This window comes from Colossoma macropomum, unplaced genomic scaffold, assembly GCF_904425465.1.
Source record: "Colossoma macropomum unplaced genomic scaffold, Colossoma_macropomum, whole genome shotgun sequence".
NCBI lineage: Eukaryota > Metazoa > Chordata > Actinopteri > Characiformes > Serrasalmidae > Colossoma > Colossoma macropomum.
Window position 1 is genome coordinate 23,730,437 of NW_023494787.1, and position 20,143 is coordinate 23,750,579.

At 37.0% G+C, this 20,143-nt stretch overlaps 1 protein-coding gene across 1 annotated transcript in view; it reads left to right on the plus strand.

The window, feature by feature from the left end:
• The first annotated feature begins 3,984 nt into the window (after positions 1–3,984).
• The window catches only part of LOC118804896, a 70,721-nt gene continuing 54,562 nt past the window's right edge, over positions 3,985–20,143 (plus strand). The window contains exons 1-30 of the mRNA XM_036565509.1: positions 3,985–4,153; positions 5,626–5,711; positions 6,416–6,484; positions 6,881–6,905; positions 9,307–9,324; positions 9,447–9,512; positions 9,612–9,748; positions 9,854–9,964; positions 10,082–10,139; positions 10,278–10,325; positions 10,426–10,494; positions 10,758–10,897; positions 11,373–11,501; positions 11,800–11,857; positions 12,794–12,874; positions 12,961–13,047; positions 13,772–13,821; positions 14,484–14,552; positions 14,652–14,676; positions 15,146–15,157; positions 15,336–15,410; positions 15,771–15,913; positions 16,037–16,147; positions 16,222–16,279; positions 16,373–16,423; positions 17,294–17,356; positions 17,904–18,043; positions 18,129–18,233; positions 19,277–19,334; positions 19,945–20,025. Of these exons, the coding sequence (XP_036421402.1) occupies positions 5,667–5,711; positions 6,416–6,484; positions 6,881–6,905; positions 9,307–9,324; positions 9,447–9,512; positions 9,612–9,748; positions 9,854–9,964; positions 10,082–10,139; positions 10,278–10,325; positions 10,426–10,494; positions 10,758–10,897; positions 11,373–11,501; positions 11,800–11,857; positions 12,794–12,874; positions 12,961–13,047; positions 13,772–13,821; positions 14,484–14,552; positions 14,652–14,676; positions 15,146–15,157; positions 15,336–15,410; positions 15,771–15,913; positions 16,037–16,147; positions 16,222–16,279; positions 16,373–16,423; positions 17,294–17,356; positions 17,904–18,043; positions 18,129–18,233; positions 19,277–19,334; positions 19,945–20,025 (2,182 nt within the window). The 5' untranslated portion in view covers positions 3,985–4,153; positions 5,626–5,666. The remainder of the gene's footprint in view (positions 4,154–5,625; positions 5,712–6,415; positions 6,485–6,880; positions 6,906–9,306; positions 9,325–9,446; positions 9,513–9,611; positions 9,749–9,853; positions 9,965–10,081; positions 10,140–10,277; positions 10,326–10,425; positions 10,495–10,757; positions 10,898–11,372; positions 11,502–11,799; positions 11,858–12,793; positions 12,875–12,960; positions 13,048–13,771; positions 13,822–14,483; positions 14,553–14,651; positions 14,677–15,145; positions 15,158–15,335; positions 15,411–15,770; positions 15,914–16,036; positions 16,148–16,221; positions 16,280–16,372; positions 16,424–17,293; positions 17,357–17,903; positions 18,044–18,128; positions 18,234–19,276; positions 19,335–19,944; positions 20,026–20,143) is intronic.

Sequence of the window (20,143 nt, forward strand, 5' to 3'; positions counted from 1 at the left end):
TTCAATAATTTCCTCTCAGTCATCAAACAATTGATGATTACATGAGGTGAGCTCCTGTTTGGCTGGAATGAAAACCTGCAGCCACACCAGCCTTTTGTGGATGAGATTGGTGAGCCCAAGGTTGCCTTCTTGAGGTAATGAAACACAATTACAAAGGTGTCTACACAGGTGAGCCATAGTGAATTCCAAGTAGTACGTGTCAGCTATAAAACAATCAGCATTTTGATTGTTGCGGTATGTCAACAAACAGCTTATGTTTCATCTAACTCCTCCATCGCCCTCTCAATTGTGTCACCTACACATAATTCATTAATTCTCTAATATCATGCTTTTATTGGCTACCAATAGGTCCGGATTAGCGAATTAATTTTTCACCATGTCCAGCTTTGTCAAAAAAAGCCTACATCCTATTTTTTTCCAGAACTTTAGCTCAATCAAGGGATAAGATCATACAACAGATATACATAACAGTTTATTGAGATCATTTGATTGACCAAAATGATAATAATCAACTGTTTTCATGATATCTTGCTAGAACAGAATTACATTGTACAATCTTATGATGACTTGCTGAGGGTAGAGTTATTTCCATTATTTTCTTCAATTGCTCCAATTGTCTACCACTTCTGTATTACATGGGGTATAAAAGTTCACAAAGAGTTCATCATCGTGACTTGCAGAGTTGCATAGAAAGTTCAGTATTCTGTTTCATAAGGTTGCAAGAGTTTTCTTTATAAAAGATACAGATATTTAGAAAGATACAAAAATCTTCCACTTTGATATTTCAAAAGCAAGTTCCAAAGAGGCCAAATAATCAGTTCCCAACGTGCAAATGTGTTGTAGGAGTGCACAATATTCTTAGAATCATATTCCCATCGGCAGATAAAATGTAAATGTCTTTTTCTTCCTTGCTATCAGTTTTGTATTGTGGAAATATAGAGTATGGAAATCATTTATGCTTCTGGGCTGCGGGGAGTATGGAAATACAAATTTTTAAATTTGAAGCTTCGTCTTCTGGCCAAATTCATATAGCCTGGTTAACCTATGGAAATCATACTACAAAGACATTCAACCTGCAATGTCACAGTGTCCACTGCCAAGTGTTAAACATAGTGGTAGAGCCATTATGATATAGGATGTCTGTGAGAGTCATTCTACATTTGGTATTTTCTCACTGGCATGGTATAATAGCTAAGGTATACAAATATATTGTGGCGCTGCCACAGCTTTCACGCTATCATGAGGAACGTAGGGCCATGCAAAGTGACTCTCGGAGTGTGCCTCTTTTCCGGTTAAAAGGTACTGTTGCTGCGGTTGCTACATTATTAATGTTGTTGATGTTAGCGTGGTAGTGTGGTACTTAAATTTAAGTCAAATGAAACAGAGAAGTTTCCTTTACTGTTTAAATCTCTTTATTTGCATAAAGGGATAAAGAACATCATCTGCAGAGGATGAACCCACTTGAGGCGAACAGGGCACACAATTTTTATACCTTCCAAACTCCTTGTCCCCTCCCGAAATGCATTCTTCTATAGCCTTTTAACCTATCAGAATTACCCAGCCGTTTCTGACATCAGCACCTTACACATGGGCCTCACTCCCCGTCCTAATGAACATCTGGGCCCTTCTATAGAATAACACCCCATTAGTCTCCCAATCTCTCTGTTTTCTTTCTCAGAGTCCACAGAGCATTCCATCAGCAAACATGATACTATGTATACATTTCAGGAGGTGTTCAGGAGGACCAGAACGTAACTATTCATAGGTCACACCCGATGAAGCACACTACATCAGCCTCACACGATACCAGCTGATACATATATCACATTAGTCTAAGATGCATATATGTATTATTTGTGCTTTATTGTGTTAAACTGTAGAGTGGGTGTTAATGTCTACCATGAAGTGAAGTTGTATGGCTATTGGTGACCTCTGTGCTATTCTCTGTAGTATCCAGAGTTCCATGTGTTATCTGACTTTGCAGATTTGGAATGTTTAAGTTAGGGGGCCCCTGGTCCAAAGGTCCAAGGGTCAAAGTCCCATAGGGAATGTGCCCCTCTCTCTTCCTCTCCCTTCCTCTCTTAGTTCCAGAAAAGATGAGATCATTTTAAAAAAGGACATGCAAATGCAAAAACAATGCAAAAACGCCTCCATGACAAACAAATTTCATAAGTGATTTCATGACCACTGTCTAAATATGGCCTCCTTAGTTACCAGATGTAAACATTAGCTGAACTTTTATGCGCTGCTCTGCACTCTACACTGTAGAATGTGAATAAGACATCTCTTCACTCATTCATGCCCCAAAGAAATGCCAGTTTTTCTTGATAAATTATCAAAACATTCCCTTTTAGATCAGGTATCTGGATAAAAGCACTACTTATGTTGCTCTGAATGCAGAGGGTGGCCCTACTTGTTCAGTAGTTTACATACTTTAGGCGTGCAAATAAAGTTGAAGTGGATTTCTCTAAATCTTGCAATTGAATATCCACCATCCTTTTGACATTCTTTTTCGTGAAAAACACTAACGCCTGAACTCAAAATGAAAACAATTATGAGACATCACAGGGTGGCAGTAAAGTTTCTGAGTTTATTAACCTGTCTCCTCCTTTGCCCTTCCCATTTTACTCATTCTTGCATAATCTGGGAACCATTAATTCCAATTTCCTATTGGCTTCCAATGTGTCTTTATCTTCATGTTAATGTTGTACCATATCCAGCTTTGTTTGGAGAAGAACAGTATAACTTTTCCTGGCCATTTTCCAAAATCTTGGCTCATCTAAAACTCCTCTTATTTCCAACACATCCCAATTATCTTCCGCCTGACAAAACTGTCCGTTGAAGATCACACTTGCAGAAATCTTTTACAGTAATTGACTATTTTCTCATAGACTAAACTCAATGCATACAGAGTTCATTGGGTACGCATGAGTTCATCATGCTTAGGAGTACAGTTCTTACAAAAAACTACCCACACTTCGTGGGATAAAGCTTGAATGTTTTGAATGAGCTATGCAGTTTACTATAAAACTATAAAGAGAATTCAAACAGCATATAGTTTGACAAATGCATGGAACATATTTTAACATATAAATGGGACTGTTAAACGTAACTCGCGATCAATACCAACAGCACCCTAGTAGAGGAAACCCTATGCACAGCCCCTGTGTGTTATCTCTCCTCTTTATTCCAAATAACCGTTTATTCAATAACATAATAATAGTAGGATACATTAAACATTAACATATTAAACTGAATTTCTTTGTGACACATGAACAGGGAAAAGAGGAAAGACAAAAAAAGAAAGAAGAAGAAAGAAAAACTACAGAGCCCTGATGATGACATCCTGTATAAATAAAAATAATGCATGGCCACGCCTTAATAACACGTGGGAACGAGATCCTAATGCATGGCCACGACTTAGTAAGGCGTGGGAATGAGATGATTAAGTCGTGGCCATGACTTAGTAAGGTGTGGGAACGTGTCCCACACTTCACTAAGTCGTGGCCATGACTTAATCATCTCATTCCCACGCCTTACTAAGTCGTGGCCACGCATTATTTTTATTTATACAGGATGTCTCCAGGGGGGCTCCAAAAAAAACAAAAAAGAATACCATTTAAATAAAACTGAACAGCTTTAACACAGCAATAGATTTACAAAATCTCTTGTTTTGCTGCAGGAGTAAATTCAGTAATATATAACTACAAAGATCTGTGTGTACAAAGGTCATATGTGAAGGTATGTTTCAGGCAAATTTCATGTTATGTATATAAAATTTAACTATTATCCCAGTATGTCATCTCACTTCTCAGCTCTGCTCTTAAAAACAGTCCACATTCTGCTATTTTACCGCAGTTTCGAACTGCACTCAACCACGTCCGGACCCCCATCAGGAAATGGAGCTGCAGCTGGACTGTTAGATATTTGTGGTGGGCGGGCGCGCAGCTGTGCGCGGGCAGCACGTGACCCGCTAACGCGCAGCCGTCTCTTCTATAAAAGAGTTCCACGGAGCTGCAGAGCGTTGTGTTGTTCGGGAATTAGTTTTGGGGTGTTAAGCAGAAGTTTCTCTGTATAGACTATTTACATTGTCTTTTTTCGACAACAAAACAAAAGGTAACGTTAATGGGTTTCCGGTGAGGCTTGCATGTAGGTGAGTCACCTTTGCCATTACCGTTAAGATTTTTTTCCAGCTAGCTTATCTTAGCTGACGTTGGAAAATTGCAGCTCATGTTTTGCATTTAGTTCGTTAAGAAGCTATAATTGATCAGCTGTGTTTAAATATGTTCAACATTTGAGTTGACTGTTAGCTACGAAACTTATTTCTGTTCGGTTTGGGAATGTCCACTTTGTTGGGCATCGTAATTCGTGGCCAAAAGTGAAGAGAAGCCAACAACTAACGTTACAGCTCTCTGAGTCACAACTGAGCAGCATCTTCAGTACTGACCTTAAAAAGTAATGTCTGTGTCCTCTTACGCCCATCAGTTGGTTAGTCCTGAAGGGTGTACAGGATCCTCAACGGCTCTTCCAGTTTAATTTACAAATCTTGAAACGTATACGTAATGTGCGTGTATCCCCAGCTTTTGTAAGCTTCAACAGCTTTTAACAGTTAGAGTTTTTAATCGTTGTGCGCAGCTGGGTCAAGAGCGAAACACAGTTGAAGTGAGCCATCCTAGTGTTACTTGGCGAGCAGCCCGTAGGAGGGCCAGTATAGAGCGGAGTCCTCGTGAGGGACTGAGATTACTAAGAAATGAAACTGAATCTTAAACAGCTTAATTTAAACCGACAGCATCTTTTGTCGTATTTATGTACCCTTTAAACAGATCTGTAATAATCCTATGATTTCTGTAAGTACTGTACTGTAATCTATTTTCATTTCAGTATTGCTCTAGTAACTGTCTGATAGTTATATTTGTGTAGTATCCTGTAATATTGCTGTACTTTATTTGCTATAAGGGTAAACAGAGCAACATCAGTGTCCATCTGCAGTAATCCTGATCCACTGGCCGGTTTTGTTTTTTCTGCTTGTGTAGTCCTTAGTACTATAAATGACAACATGGCATGCAGTCCATCAATGTTCAGCAAGAGCCATGAAGATCTTAAGAATACAGTATGAACCCAAATATTTTCTGAGATGCCTCAAAAAGAGTAATGTAGAGGGAGGCAGGGGAAAAAAAAGATTGTTTTCCTTGCTATGAGTCTTTATAATGTTCATTAACATCTTAGGTTAACTACGTACAATTTCAATCAGCAGTTTATTCAGAGTGTTTTTATTTTGTTTCATCTATTTGTTTTTTTCCCCACTGTTGTTAGTTTTTTTTTAATAACTTTTACATTTTAAAAATTAACTCTGCTTTGTTTTATCTTTTTTGAAACTTGTAAAACCCAGCAGAACTAAAAATGTGTAAAGCTTTGTGATTCTACAAAATGCAGTGTCACACACCCAAGCCTGGAATGGACCAAAAGTAGTGGAGTGTTTTTATGTTATCTCCAATCACTTACAATAGACTTTGAGAGTGATGACTCTGGTATTTGCGATGTTTGTGTGCTGTTAATCTTTCTCCATCTTTCATCCAGTTGTTGAAGCTCACACTGTACTTTCTCTCCCTCTCTGCTTTCTAACAGAGACAATACAGATTGTTAAGTGGATATTTTAAGAAATTCAGATGAAGACAAAAAACATAATGAAACCTTGCCTGCTGACCTGCCAGGTCAGTTCTTCCTGCCGTCAGAAACCACACGTAGAAGGACACTGGTTGCATGTTGTTGTGTTTCCCTACAGTGTTTATAAAAATCTTCACAGCCAAACACAAGCGGATTTAGTTTTGGTATTGTTTACCCATTTACCCCAGAAAACACTGGTCAGTGTAATGGGGTTTTAACCAGATTATGGCTAATGCTGTAATTAGGCCATTTTCAGCTGCTTAACTTTACTGAAGGATACTCTAGGACTTTAAATAAGTTACGCATAAAGAGTCAGTCAATTGAACAGTGGGGTAATTTCAGAAATACATGGAATTAATGTCAAGGCATAAAGAGAAGCAAGTCACAAATGTGTTCTCGCACAACAAATTCAGTCAGTGTATGTTTGTTACTTTATGCATGCCTAATCTAAGTCTGTGGCATTGCACAAAAACTGGCAAAGAGGTCTACATGAACTGTAAAAAATGTGTCCGTGCACAATCACTGCAGTGGCTGAATAGCATGTTATTTGAAAAGTAGATGACCAATTAACTACCAATTAGCAGACAAAAAAAAATGTTGGGCATTAAAACATTACACATTTTTAAATATTTGTAAAAAAAATTTTTTGGGGGGGGGTTGGATTGGGTGCTCACTTGAATGTTAAAATGTTAAAGGCTACAATGTTGCAGTATTTGTGATGTTAAAATGTCACTTTGTCGGTCTTCTACAGAACTGTGATAGGCAGTATGAGACAATCAAGGACTTCAAAGTGCATGTCCGGAGTTACAGCCATAAAAAGGTATTCCGGTTATATATCAGAATACTGCACAACAAACACTGAGCAATGCACCATAACTACAGAGGGGTCTGTATTTAAAATCACATTGCAAAAACAGCACATGGAACAACATCACAGTAAAACAATAGTGCAAGAAGTAAATAAAGTAACTAGAAGTGGAATATTTGCTAGATACACCAGGAGTATAAATTATGACCACACCCAAAATGATGATACCAGGCTACTGAAAACAAATGCTGAATGACAAGCACCCATGGGGTAATTATCCATGGTACAGATTGTCCAGGTTTTGCTGAATTTAACTTATATTTTAAGTGGTCTCCTGGACTTGAAGTGGAGTAGAAATTAAGGACAAAGTCTTTAAATTTTAACCATTCGCTTTATTTTTGTCAACAGGAAGTGGCCGCGTTTTTTCAGACAGGTATGTTCTTGTGTGTGTGTGTGACTGGAAAATGAGGACAGCACAAAAGCCATTTTATAAACATGAAATAACACACACACAGGAAGAACACATTTGTGAAACAGAACACACGTTGTGAAAGAACTGTCTACCTATTTTAGTATTTACTTTATTATTTATCCATTGACTTTCCTTGGTCAAATATGTACTCATTGACTTGCTGTGATTAGCTGAATTGCCTGTGGTATGATCATTTATAATCTGACTTTTAAAATGTATGTATGTATGTACACTATTGTGTTTGTCAGTAAACAGCTTATATTACAATTAAAAATACAAAATTCAAGAAAGCTTCAAGGGATGGCAGAAAAATAGTTTTATTGAAGATTAATGCCGTTACAGACAAACAGCATTAATCTGAGTACGTTCTCGAGAGGTAACTGAGGAACAATTAGTTCTGGAATATTGTGCTTTTATCGGTTGCCAATTGGTCCTGATTTGCATATTGATTTTATTTATTTATTTATTTATTTATTTATTTATTTATTTATTTATTTATTTACCATGTCCAGCTTTGTCTAAAAAAGGCTACATCCTTTTTTGGCTATTTTCCAGAACTTTGGCTCTCTCTTATTTCCAATCTAGGGATAAGATGATAAAAACATATATAGTTGTTTATTGAGATCATTTTATTGAACAAGATTATAGTGGTCAACTTTTGGGGTTTTTTTGTTTTTTACAATATCTTGCAAGAACAGAATTACATTGTTCTATCTTATGATGACTTGCTGAGGCTAGAGTTGTTTTCGTTATTTTTAGTTGACCCAGTTGTCTACCACTTCACAAAGAGTTCATCTTAATCACCCTGACTTACTTGAGTTTTCTTTATGTAAAGTACAGATGTTAAGAAAGATACAAAAATCCTCCACACCATGATGAGGTATCCTGCATATTAAAACAGAACTTGACCACTACTTGGTATTTGTGAACGGATTTTTGACCTCTTCTTTTAATTTGTTGTTTTTGATTGTTCTGGAGTTTGTGTCCCTCTCTGTGACCAAATAGCAATGACTGTCATTAGGCCAAGGAGGTAATTGATCAGCTGTGCTAAAAGAACAGTATGTGTTATTTTTGACGCATGTCCAAGTATGCTCAGTTTAAGGAACACTTCAAAGTGATTGGTTTAAGCCCTCAAACAATGGTGAGAGAAGTAACTTAAAAAAGGGCATTGCAAGGCAAGTTTCTGTATATAGCACCTATCATATACTGTCATTCAAAGTGCTTTACAAATAAAAAAACATACAAATATAATTCAAATTAAAAAGTAAAATAAAGTAAAGGAGAATGGAAACTAAAACGTGATTAAAACAATAGATTTTATAAGGGATAAGAGAGATGAAGAATTAAATTAAAAATAAATATTAAGGGTTAACACGAGAGAGCAAGGGGGCTGTTGAACTGAGCAGAGATTGGTTGGAGGGACGACAGGCTTGACTCATGATAAGGTCAGTAACAGTAGCCAGGGCGTTTTCTGTAATTTGAGATGAGAGTGAGTGAGAGCTTGCTTGACTTTTGTTATAACAGAAGGTGGCATATGCAGCCATGTAAACATTGCCATAATAATGGCAACCACTGAAGCTTGGTGATTTAGGGAGAGCTTTGTCAGTCTTCTTTATTTGGTTGTGTGTGTAGGTGATGTATGTTGGTGTGGCACTGCAGATTGATGTTTTGAATGCAGTAAGCGAGGTGTAAGGACCAGGCAGCTACCCATGGGCTCCACTGGGCCACTATCATGGCAGCTGTCTTGAGAGCTATCTGGCAGTTAAAATGAGTTGCACAGTTGAGATAATTGTACCATAAAGTTGTAAGGCAGCAGAAGGGGGGCTTCCGAGTGTCAGAGCAGCAGCACAAATGTGCAGCAACTGTTACTGTCTTTCAAATACTGTTCACAAGCCCAGTAAGTGCAGACATAGTCATAGCAACAGAAAATCACATTGAAGGGACATGCCATTAACACACAAAGCAGCATGAGCTGTCACATCAAGTGCGATCACACGTCACTTCCTAGAGAGAGACCCCTGTCTCTGCTGACCTGCTACTGCCCTGAGCTCCATTCTACTGCTGCTGGCTTGACTTTAGCTTATTGCTTTATGGATCAAACAAGTTTTGAACAAGCAGTTATGATGCCCCAGGAAAGCAAATTTGCAGTCCAAATTCTTGCAAGCCGCAGTGGTTGAACTGCTGATTTAAAGCCAAAGGATCATTAGTCATGAGTTTGATGAGTTGTTGATTTGTATCTACAACTCTCAGAAAGGAATCTCAATCAGATGTCTGATTGAACACGAAAAGGTAAATTAATTGATGTAAAAGTGTTTGCAGTGTAACTTACTCTAGCTCTGTTCTCTCTGTCCCTCCAATATAGCTGTACATCAAGGACAAAGTAAGACATCCTCTTATTTACCTATCATATAACACTATATGTAATGTGTTTTAGTCTTGGTGTCAGTTTCCTCTGTTGCTATTGTTGTCTGTTCACATATTGTCAATTTATTGATCCTACAGCTATCTTTCCTGTGTTTGTTGTTATGGACTACTTGAGGACCCCAAACCAAAGAGACCCGCTCATTGGTAAGTGTGCTTGTTTGTTTATTTTATGTGAGTGTGTTAACATGTCACTCATTTAAAATTCATTCACTAATGTGTATGTGTATGTGTATGTATATGTAGGTCTGGACATGGTGACAGTTTGTATTACTCCAGAGAAATATGGTGCATTCTACCTGTGTCATGTTTGTGAGGAGCGTCTGAGCAGTCAGGATATTAACAAACATCTATGTTCTGTTGAGCATTACTTTAAGTTCTTGGTGAGTTATTGCTATCATAGTGTAAAATACAAATATCAATTTATTTTGTTGCATGTCATATGTTGTATGTACATGATTGATTGATTTATTTCTTTTGTGGTTCAGGCCCACAGTAATCCAGAGTTGCTGCGGTTTGCCTGGTTCAAGGATTCTTTTTTGTATCTACAGTCCAGTGCTCTGAAAGAAAACGGCACAAATGGGTCTGGCACCTTGCGGGTAAAACAACTTTATGTTGAATAGCCAGAGGAACGGTATCTATTGTTCTGTATTTAGGAGGACACAGCATCACCTTTGTTTGTATGTTTGTATGTGTATGTGTTTGTGTGTATGTAGATTTTAGAGCTGCCCAAGATGATGCTGAAGAGGGGTAAAAAGCTGGCATATCATCAAGGTAATGTGATAATGGCGTGATTGTATACTTTCATATGAAACCATAGGCTGTGTTCACATTTTAAGCCTCACTGCTCAGCTCTGACTGATGTGAACATAGCAATATGTATCTTTTTTTTTTTTCTCCACTTTTCTCTAGTTATGATGATGTTTTCCAAAACAGAAAAATTGACAGAACGTGTGAGAGGTTAGAGTTCTCATTTCCTCTATTTTCAGACTACACTGTCTAAATGCATTTCCTGTGTGCCTTTAATGTATTTCCTGTGCTAAACATCTTTACTATCCAGCTAACAGACCTAAGCGGAAAACACTTCAGGCCTATATCACCGACCCTGCCAGAACCAACCCTTTGCTTGGTGAGAGACATACATACTTAAGGCATACATTCAGCAGAGTCAGATGTAATTGGGCAAAGTGGCTGCTTTTTGTATCCCTTACCCTGACGAAGCATATGTAATTCTGAATGTGTGAGGAAATCTGTATCTGTATTGAAAGGGAAAGAGAGAATGTCTTGATATGGCTGACTCGCTTATACTTTAAAGGTTTTTGATTCAGTGAACAAAGCTGACAAGGAGTTAGAAAGTGCATTACCTGATTGTCCTGGCTGTTTCCTTCCCAGGCTTGAACTTCCTGGTTGAGTACTCTTGTCCAGACAGTGAGTATCACTGTGGGTATCTCTGCATTCTGTGCAAGAAGAAACTTCCAGCCATTGACAGCATCTCCCATTGCATCAGCTTTGATCATGTTTACTGGTACTTGGTACGTATTTATGGGTGCATGTGTTGCTGCTTCAGGCCAGAATTTGTATGTGTGTTAGAAACCATAGAACCTAGTCTATTGTTAATAGAAAGATCTAAAAAGTGAATTCAACTTAACAAACATGATCTTACTGCCTGCCAGAGATTCAATTTACACTATTTACCTAGTGCTTTTTTATACTCAAATTTTCATAATCAAAAGTGTTTAGAAATATTATTCCAAGGAATAATATTGTGGCAGAAATGGAAGAAATTTAAGTCACTTTCAAGAAGTTAATCTAACAAGGTTAATCGGAGGCAAATCGGAGTAGATGCGAGCACCCAACCATATAAATTGTCCTTCTAGCTCCTGAGTGGTTAGTGCTGTGCATTTGAAAAGTGATTTCTTGCTGAAGCAAAGGCATTCCATTTTCACAATGAGGATGGCAATTCCTAATAATTTGTATTCCTTTTCTCTGGGTGCGTGCATATTTCAGCAAGAGGCTCACCCTGCAACCCTAGAATGTCCCAAGAGTAGTTACACTCAATACTCGTACAGTTTCCACAAGAAGATCCTTTACCTGGCCAATCAGGCACAGAAAGAATGCCCACCAGGGGAAATACAGGTAATACAGTTTCCTTGTTAATAATTTCATTTAACATGTTCCCAATATGTTTAGAAATGGATGATTTCTAAGCTGTAGTTTATTCATGGAATGTGAAATGCATAGCTGAAAATCTGAATGCTGGTTTAGTAGGTTAATAGGTTAACGGTTTATGGTAACTACGAAAGCCAAACACTGTCTTCATTAAACAACTTACAAGGTACACACTGGCTTTAGGTGACATATTTGGCATGGTCAACTTAACATTGCTGCTAACTAACCACTAACCAGTTTGTATCCCTGGCTTTTTTTTTATCAGAGTGTGCATCTGGATCTGTCAGGCTTTAAAGACATTGACTCTTCCAGTTACATGAATGGTGAGATCACCCTCCTCCTCCTCCATACACAGCACAGTAAATCTTGCAACCCAAGACGGGGAGGGGTCAAGGATCAGGCTAAATGAGATCAACGTGGTTGCTTTAGAGCATCGTCTGTACTCTATGCAAATATGGAGTATAATGTATACTATTCAGGAACCAGTCACGATGTTTGTCTATTGAGATTGCATGACTATATGCTTACTTTTATCCACCTGTTAGCAACGAGTGGTATAGTACAAAGGTATGGTAAATAAAGTCTGTCTCACACTTTCTTTAGTTATCAGCGTTTCGCACTAGCACAGAGAGAGATTCTCTGGACAATGACTTAAGATTCAGTCGTAGATTATTGGACAGTGGAAATTTTCTGAATATCAGGCACTCATTTGCAGATATAGATATGCCTGAGGTCAACAGTAGGGACTTCCTGAACCAATTACCATATTTGCAATCTCTAGTATACATCACCCAAAGTATATAAGTCTTAGGAATTAAGCTTCAGACAGCAGCTGGTGGCAGATTGAGTAAGTGGATGGTCTGTATTGCCCACACCAGGTATTGTGCTGTTTTAGTAACAACTTCAAATTGCTGCAAATTAATGACCGATGTAAATTTCATTGTTGTGTTGTGCTCTTCATAGATGAAAAAAATCTTGCTTATTTTAGTTTGGAGATCGATGTTTAGTTACCCATCAAAGAGAGAGAGGGACTGATTGACTTGGAAAATCACTGGTTCAGCCTTTAAGTTCAAGAAAGAATCAATCCAATAGTCTAAGAATTCCAGAAAGGCCTTCGTTTTCTTGCCAAAATTTTATTTGAACTTTTGACATGCATTATTTAAATTATTTGTTGTTTATCAGCAGGGGAGTCAGTCATCAGCCCTATGTGTCACTATATTGAGTGGTATTTGACTTTAACCTAATTCTGGTGTTTGTAGCTTTAGATAAGCTGCAGCTGAAAAGACGAGAAAGAAATCAAAGTGAAATCAAAGCTAGTGTTACACCGGGAGAACGAATCTGTAAGCCCCATACATCTCTCTCACTTTACATATCATTTCACTCTGTTTTTCTTACTCTAATTCTCTTCTGAATGTCTGTTCTGCAGTATACACTCCAGAGGCCCCAGCATCCTCTGCAAGCATGGTGACCACAGTCTGCTCAGCAGAACAGGAAGCAGAGAAAACGCACAAAGGTTTAGTGAATACAATCTGTCTCACATATTCTTCTGTTAGCAGCTCGCTCTCCTGATGTCTCTGTAGCATGTGTAGCAAGTGGTCAGAGCCTATGATCCGTAAAACAATCACAAAACCAAGAGATCCTCTGTTTACACTGTATTTAGACTGACTGGAGCTGAAAAGGCAGACAACACAAGAGGATTGAGCATAATTAAAAGAAAACAAGTGAATGAATTAAGAAATCGTGATCAAGAATTAAAATAAACATACCCAAGAACTAAAGAAAACGTGAGCATGATTAAAAGAAAACGAGAGAACTAATTGTTAATTGTGGAAATGAATTAAGAAATCCTGACAACAAATAAAAAACATGAGTACAAACTGCAAACCATTAACTTGAATTGATTTTTACTTGTACCTCTACAAATAAACCTCTTTTAACAACAGTACATGAATTACAACAAATAATATTCAGTTGCAAATTCAATTGGTTTCAAGTATTATAAACAGTTGATAGTAAATGTCTGTGAAAATCTAAGTGTGTGTGTGTGTGTGTGTGTGTGTGTGTGTGTGTGTGTGGTGTTTTCTTATTTTTTAATTTATTTTTTGGTATGCAGTGAAAGTTGCGTTTTTAACTTTGTGCGTGAGATACAGATGACTTTAAGAACAGGACTAATGGTAGCATGCGTATGTGTGAGTGGAAAAATTGGTGAAAGCATTATGTTCTTTTCCACCCTGCAGACTATGGCGCTCAAAATGGAGACAGCAGCTGTCAATTTATTTTGTGTGTGGTAAGAACAAAAACGTCTGTTATTCGCTTTTGTTTTTTAAATGTTTGAACGACTCAGCAACTTGTTCTTGGCTGAAAAAAAACATCCTGTGAGGGTTTTGATGCAGAGGTTTTGGCAGAGCTGTCTTAACCAAGTGCTGGCTTAACCAAACAGCCAAACCTTTTCCTGGTTGTTAGATGTGCATGAGCGTGTTTTGTTTGCTTTGTGAGCTCAACCACTTCCTGTTTTAAGACACGCATATCTTATTTCTTTGTCCCAAAAGAACAGGTATCTCCAAAATTATAACTTTACAGGAGAGTGCAAAAATATTCTTTACTTTTAATGTGAGTCAGTATAAAGATATTTTATTCAAAGCAAATTTGGTGCATTTCTATTGGTCCATTCATCATGATATTTTTACACACATTAAAGGGCAGATATGCTTAAATGATGTAGAAAAAACTGGGATATATTTGTGTGTTTTGTGTTTTCTATTTTTATTAATCATTTTTTTTTTTTAGGGAAAGCGATGTATAAAGATCAGACAGTTTCACTCAATTGAAAATGATACACTATGGTTTAAAACACTGTGCCTCCAACTTGTCATTTAGCTCATATCTTTGGATTAAATGCTTGTTTTTAATTATTGCACTATTTATTTCTTTACTTTTTGCTTGACATAGGAATGCGACAAGACATTACCCTTCATATCGGATTACAAGAAGCATATTAAAGGAAGGGAACACAAAGAGGTGGGTTTGGATAGGTTGGTTTAAATGCATGGTTTGCAAATCCAAATATTACACACACGCAGATAACTAACGCCCCCACCCCAAATCTGTTTATTGCAGAAACTTGTTGACCTGTTTGGATCAGGTAAAACATTTTCTTTACTTTAATGCCCTTTCCTTGGCCTGAAATGTATGTGTCCATGATAGAAGACTCCTAGCGAGGTGGAATTAGCCACAACTAAGTTAGGGAGAACACTGGGTTAGGAAAACAAAAGGTATGTTGGTTTTAGAACACCACAGCAGTGACCTGATGATTTTTATTTTTTTTCTATTGATCTTTGAGAAGGGATCTTTCTTTTGAATTCTACTAGGGGTAACATGTAGGGGTAAAAAAAATCTGTTTCTAAACTGTTTCTAAAAAGTAGAAATAAAACCCCAAAGGGAAAATATATAGGGAAAATTTTGATTTAGCTCTCAAAGGACCTGAAAGACTTTGACTTCATATGTATGACATATAAGACATAAGTAGTGTGTGGCTTAGTCATGACTCAGATTTACTTGCCCTTTCTTTGTCCCTTTTACTAATTCACTGTATCCTTTGTCTTTCTCTGTAGGCTTGTACACTGGTATGTATTTTGTTCAGTAACATGAAAACAATACAGTATAAATATAAATTAATTATAAAGTGCTATACAAGTAAGAATAAATCAGGAGCATTTACAGTACAGCTTGGAACTGCTCACACATGTGTTTGCAAGCATGCACGCCTCTCCTCATATTCCTGTTTTTGGTGTCTCTGGCTAGGACCCATTTCTGTGATTACATTGTACAGATATCTGTGGTCTCAACATTTGAAGAATTCATCACCTCCACTGATAGGTGAGACGTACAATCCAACATTTGCTTTAATGCTTTCTTTAATGGTGTTTGGGATAGCTCATGTTATGCTGTAAATTTGTTAAAATCTTCCTAAAACGTGCTGTTTTTAGAAAAAAAATACCATTTGATCTATTTTCTAGAGATGTGTTCAGTTGAAGAGTTTCAGTCCAAAATCCTGTGTATCCATTTGCAGCAATTTTGTATGTAACAAGTTTTTGAAAAGAATAACAGTTGAAACATTGTTTTAATTACAGTAGCCTTGATGGTTCTTGTTTATCAATTCAAAAGTCATCTATGCATTCTGGAACAATATATTATCATATTTCTGTATTTTCCCACTGTTTTCTTTGTGTTTATCAGGTCTGCAGCTGCTCACAGTGCTTGTGGACAGGCAGAGTCAATGGTCGAGCTCACCACTGTACCTGTGTCATGCATGCGAGATCAACATTTCAAAATCCGCATCTGAACACCTCACCTCCACACAGCATTATTTCAATGTCTTTGTGAGTATTTTCTAATGACCTCATTGGCAGAATTTTTTTTTACTTGTAGCAATACAAATTTTCCCAAAGCTTCTCTTGTTTTTTGAGCAACATTTTAAAAAAGAAGATCTAAACTGTTTTTAGGCACACACAAAACCAGACCATGTGTTTCTTCGTGCTCGGAATTTGAACAAAATCACCGAACTTGCACAAGAAGAAGAAGTGAGGCAGAGAAAAGAAAAGATGGTTCTGAGGGTAAGAATTAAGCATACTCGGATGCTGACTAAACAGTTTTGCCCACGCTCACTCATTCTGACTCTCCTCTGTAGGTGTGTGAGATTCCAAGTCACTTGTGGATGAAGTTCAAGAGCCTGGCATTTGAGAAAAGTAAGACCAATGAATTCCACCTGTTTGTTGTAAAAGAAGAAATTATCCTATTTTACTTATTTATTTGTTTTTCCTCACCCTCACTCCCACTAGTCATGGCAACGATTAGGAACCACCATCCAAAGTTGAGCAACTGTATTGAAGGTTGGTACCTTACATTTTGATGAGTTAATCCTGTGTATTTTGGGGCCCAACATTTATCTTGTACTGGAGCAGACCTTCAGAAACTGTGCTCCATTTTGTACTGGGTATTTGTACAGACTCTCCTGCATATCCTGTGGGCCTTTGGAGCCCAAGAATCCACATTCCTTTTAAGGTTTAAGGTATGTCTTTGAAATGGTATTTCTATACATCCTCTCTGATTCCTTATATGGATTGGAATGTTGGAATGGCTAGCAGAGAGGGTCAGATTTGGCCGCTTTTCTCTATGCATAAAAAAATTGATCACACAGAGTCTTTGAAATTCATGTTGAGTGTGGCATTGTGATGTACTCTCAGCTTTAATACCCAAATTACAGGGATAATGTGGAGCGAGAAGGAACTGTTTCAAAAAAGGTTTTCAACAGGGTTGAGGGGTATACTGACATGAACGCTATGATTTGAATGCTATGATTAAAGTTTTGTCCAAAAATAGTCCTGACATTACATCATGTGGGAAATATGACTAGAACATGACTGATTGCTAGCTACCTGTTATCTGTCTAGCTGTGAGTACTGGAAACAAGTTCCCTTCACATTACAATTGATTGCAGCACCACAATGCACATTGAAACAATCGTGTTCGTAATACTTGCAGCCTTTGTGTATATATATATATATATATTGTATAGATAAACAGATAAACAGATTAGATAAACAGATTAGTCTTATTAAAAGATATTAAATCTGGCCTTGTCTGAAAACAAAAAAGGACATTTGCAAACAAAGCTAATTTTAAAATAGCTGAATATAACCAGATTTTGGTGATCATTGCTGTATACAGTCATTTATGTTTGTTTGTTTGTGGTTCCCTAGTTCCAAAGCGGGTGACGCTGCAGTCATATGCCAAAAGTTGTGACAGGAAGTCTCCACTGCTTGGTGAGTGCTTTTAGTTAGCAAAAATAAGCAGAAAAATCAGTAGTTGTCTTGGAAGAAAGTTTGCGATGTCAATAAATGATGCATTATACCTCATGCTGAAACACAGCTGGAAAAATGTTCTGCATTTCAAAGAATGAGAACATCTTTTTGGTGCGTCATACAAAGCACTGCATATGTTCTTACTGGTTATATACAAAATTTTTCAGAAAAAGAATATGTATGCTAGTGTCATCAGTATGTTGTCTGCAGTAACGCTAATCTTAAAACTCCAATAGAAACAGTGTGTCCATGCCTTTGGTTGTAGATTATGTTAAATTGCAATTTTGGATTCTATGGATTGTGAAATGTTGATAATGCTTAGTAGTTTGAAAGCATGAAATAGCAGTTTTAGGAGCAATGTTGACCTGCTTATTTATTTATGAAACTTCTGCAAGTGGTTTTTAGGTGTGTTGGGAGCTTTAAAGGCAAGATGCACTTTGCAAATGGAGAAATGTGAAATCAGAAGGCTGTTTCAGAAGTGCTAAATGATTTTCTTCCTCTAAACTAGGTCTGCAGTTCATGGTGAAGTACAGTACAACACAGCCTTATCCAAAATGTGGTTATCTTTGCTTGCTGTGTGAAAGGAAGCTTTCTGAAATGGATGTCATTGCCCACATTTTGAGCTTTGCTCATGTTTTCAACTACCTTGTGAGTATTGTAAACCTTCAGACAAATTAAGTGTATAAACAAGTGTTAATGTGGTATGTTGAATAAGGACATTGTTTTTCCACAGAATGTGGCGCACCCTGGTTCCTTGAGCAAGGATGATGATCAGATGTCACTGATTGTAGACCTGGCAGAGCAGGCAGAGACAATACATCCTAATGAAGCTTTGCAGGTATAAACCCAAAAGTTGTGTTTTGTGTATATTTGTGTGTTTGGTCTTTAAAACATTTGAGAATGAAACCGGACATTTCCTTGTAACAAGTGTTACGTCCTTTTAATGCAATTAACTTTTTCTTTTTATTTATTTATGTATATAACTTTTTTTTTGTCAATTGTCAATTGCTAAATAACTTAATATGCTAAAATATTGAATGTTTTTTCACATTCTTTCATAATCAGTAAAAAAGAAAAAAACGAATAATAATAAACCTTGGAGGATAAACTGCTTCGGCATTGTGCTGTTTGTGAATTGTAAAGCTACTGTCCAGTACAGCTGTGTATATATTAATCACTGGGTTAAGTCACGTAAATTAGGTACTGTTGCTTTGTTCTGCCCTGAGATTTGAGTTATAATTACTGTATGTGTTGTTCTAAAAGTTAAAATATTGCAATACTTATAGTATTATGTCTCAATCATGTGGTTATTCCATATGTGTTTTCTATGTTCAGACTCGATGTATATACAGTCGTATAAAAGTTTTCAGTACACCTGGTCAAATGGCATGTTTTTGTTGATTTTCTAAGTGAAAATAAGTTAACGCAGCCATACAGAGAACATACTACTGCACTTTTTTTTTATTTATTTATTTTTTTTTATTCACAATTCTGGTTTTGTGCTGAATTTAACATACTGGGGGAAAAATAAAATGTGGTTTATGCAAAAGTAAGACACATTTTATGTTTTTCTTTTTTCCCAATATGTTAAACTCAACAAATAAATAGAAATTATGCAGTACAATTCGTAGAAAAAGGCCACATTTAAGTTTGTTTCTTGTAGAGGATACGTTAGCTCATTTTCACTTAGAAAATCTATGAAACATGTAATTTGACCAGGGATGTTCAAACTTTTGCATACAACTGTGAGCTCTGCAGGGGAAATGTGTGTTATGATAGATTCAGCTTTGTTCAGTCCAAAGACACTTATTCAAAGCCAGTTTTGGCAAAAAACAAAAGCAATGCTGGTAACGTTTAATGTGAATCCTGTCTCTGTTTTAGGAAGTGGAACTAGACTTTGGGAAATTTCATAAACTTGACACAAACCTTTTCAAGACTGGTAAGTTACCCAAGTTAGATTTGGTGAGTTGTATATGTTTGATGTTTGTGATACAAAGATATTGGTAGCACATTAGACAAAAATTTAAGTAATTTGGTCATTCTATAATGGCGCCAATTACAAGGCATAAACTCTGTAATGCTTTGTGGTAGCAAAGTACTTAAATTTCAGTCAAATAAAACAGTTTCCTTTACTGCTTTGATCCCTTTATTTGCATAAAGAGATGGAGAACATTGTCTGCAGGGGATAAACCTGCACTTTTCTCATAAAGAGCTACTACTTCTGCAATATTTTCATATTGAAACGTTATTTATTTGTTTAGATGTGCAGCACAGCCTGTAGCAAACTAGATCCTTTGCATTCTTGGCATTGATTATCGGCTTATCTCACAAAGCTTTCTTCTGCAGAGTGTTTCTGTTTAATCCAACTTTGGCAAATTTCCTCTTTTGATTATGATTCTACAATTCTAGTGTCATACAGTTTTTCCTGTCAGTCACCATTGACTTAATCTTTAGGAATCTTGACCCAAACAGAAATCTGATTTGTGAGAATATCTATAATTATGTATATCTATATTTGAGGTGAATTCCTTTCTTTTGCTTGCTTGCAGCTTTGGAAGCTTTGCAGTTGTTTTGTAGGGAAAAAGGACTAGGAGAACTAAAGCCATCTCTTGCCCCAGGAGCCAAATTGGGTAAGAAGCCATATGTACTTCCTTGTTTTGTTTTTTGTTTGGTCAGGTTTTTTAGTTTTTTTGTTTGTTTGTTTTTTTTTGTCGAGGGTTCAGGAAGGGAGATCTTATACAGCATAGT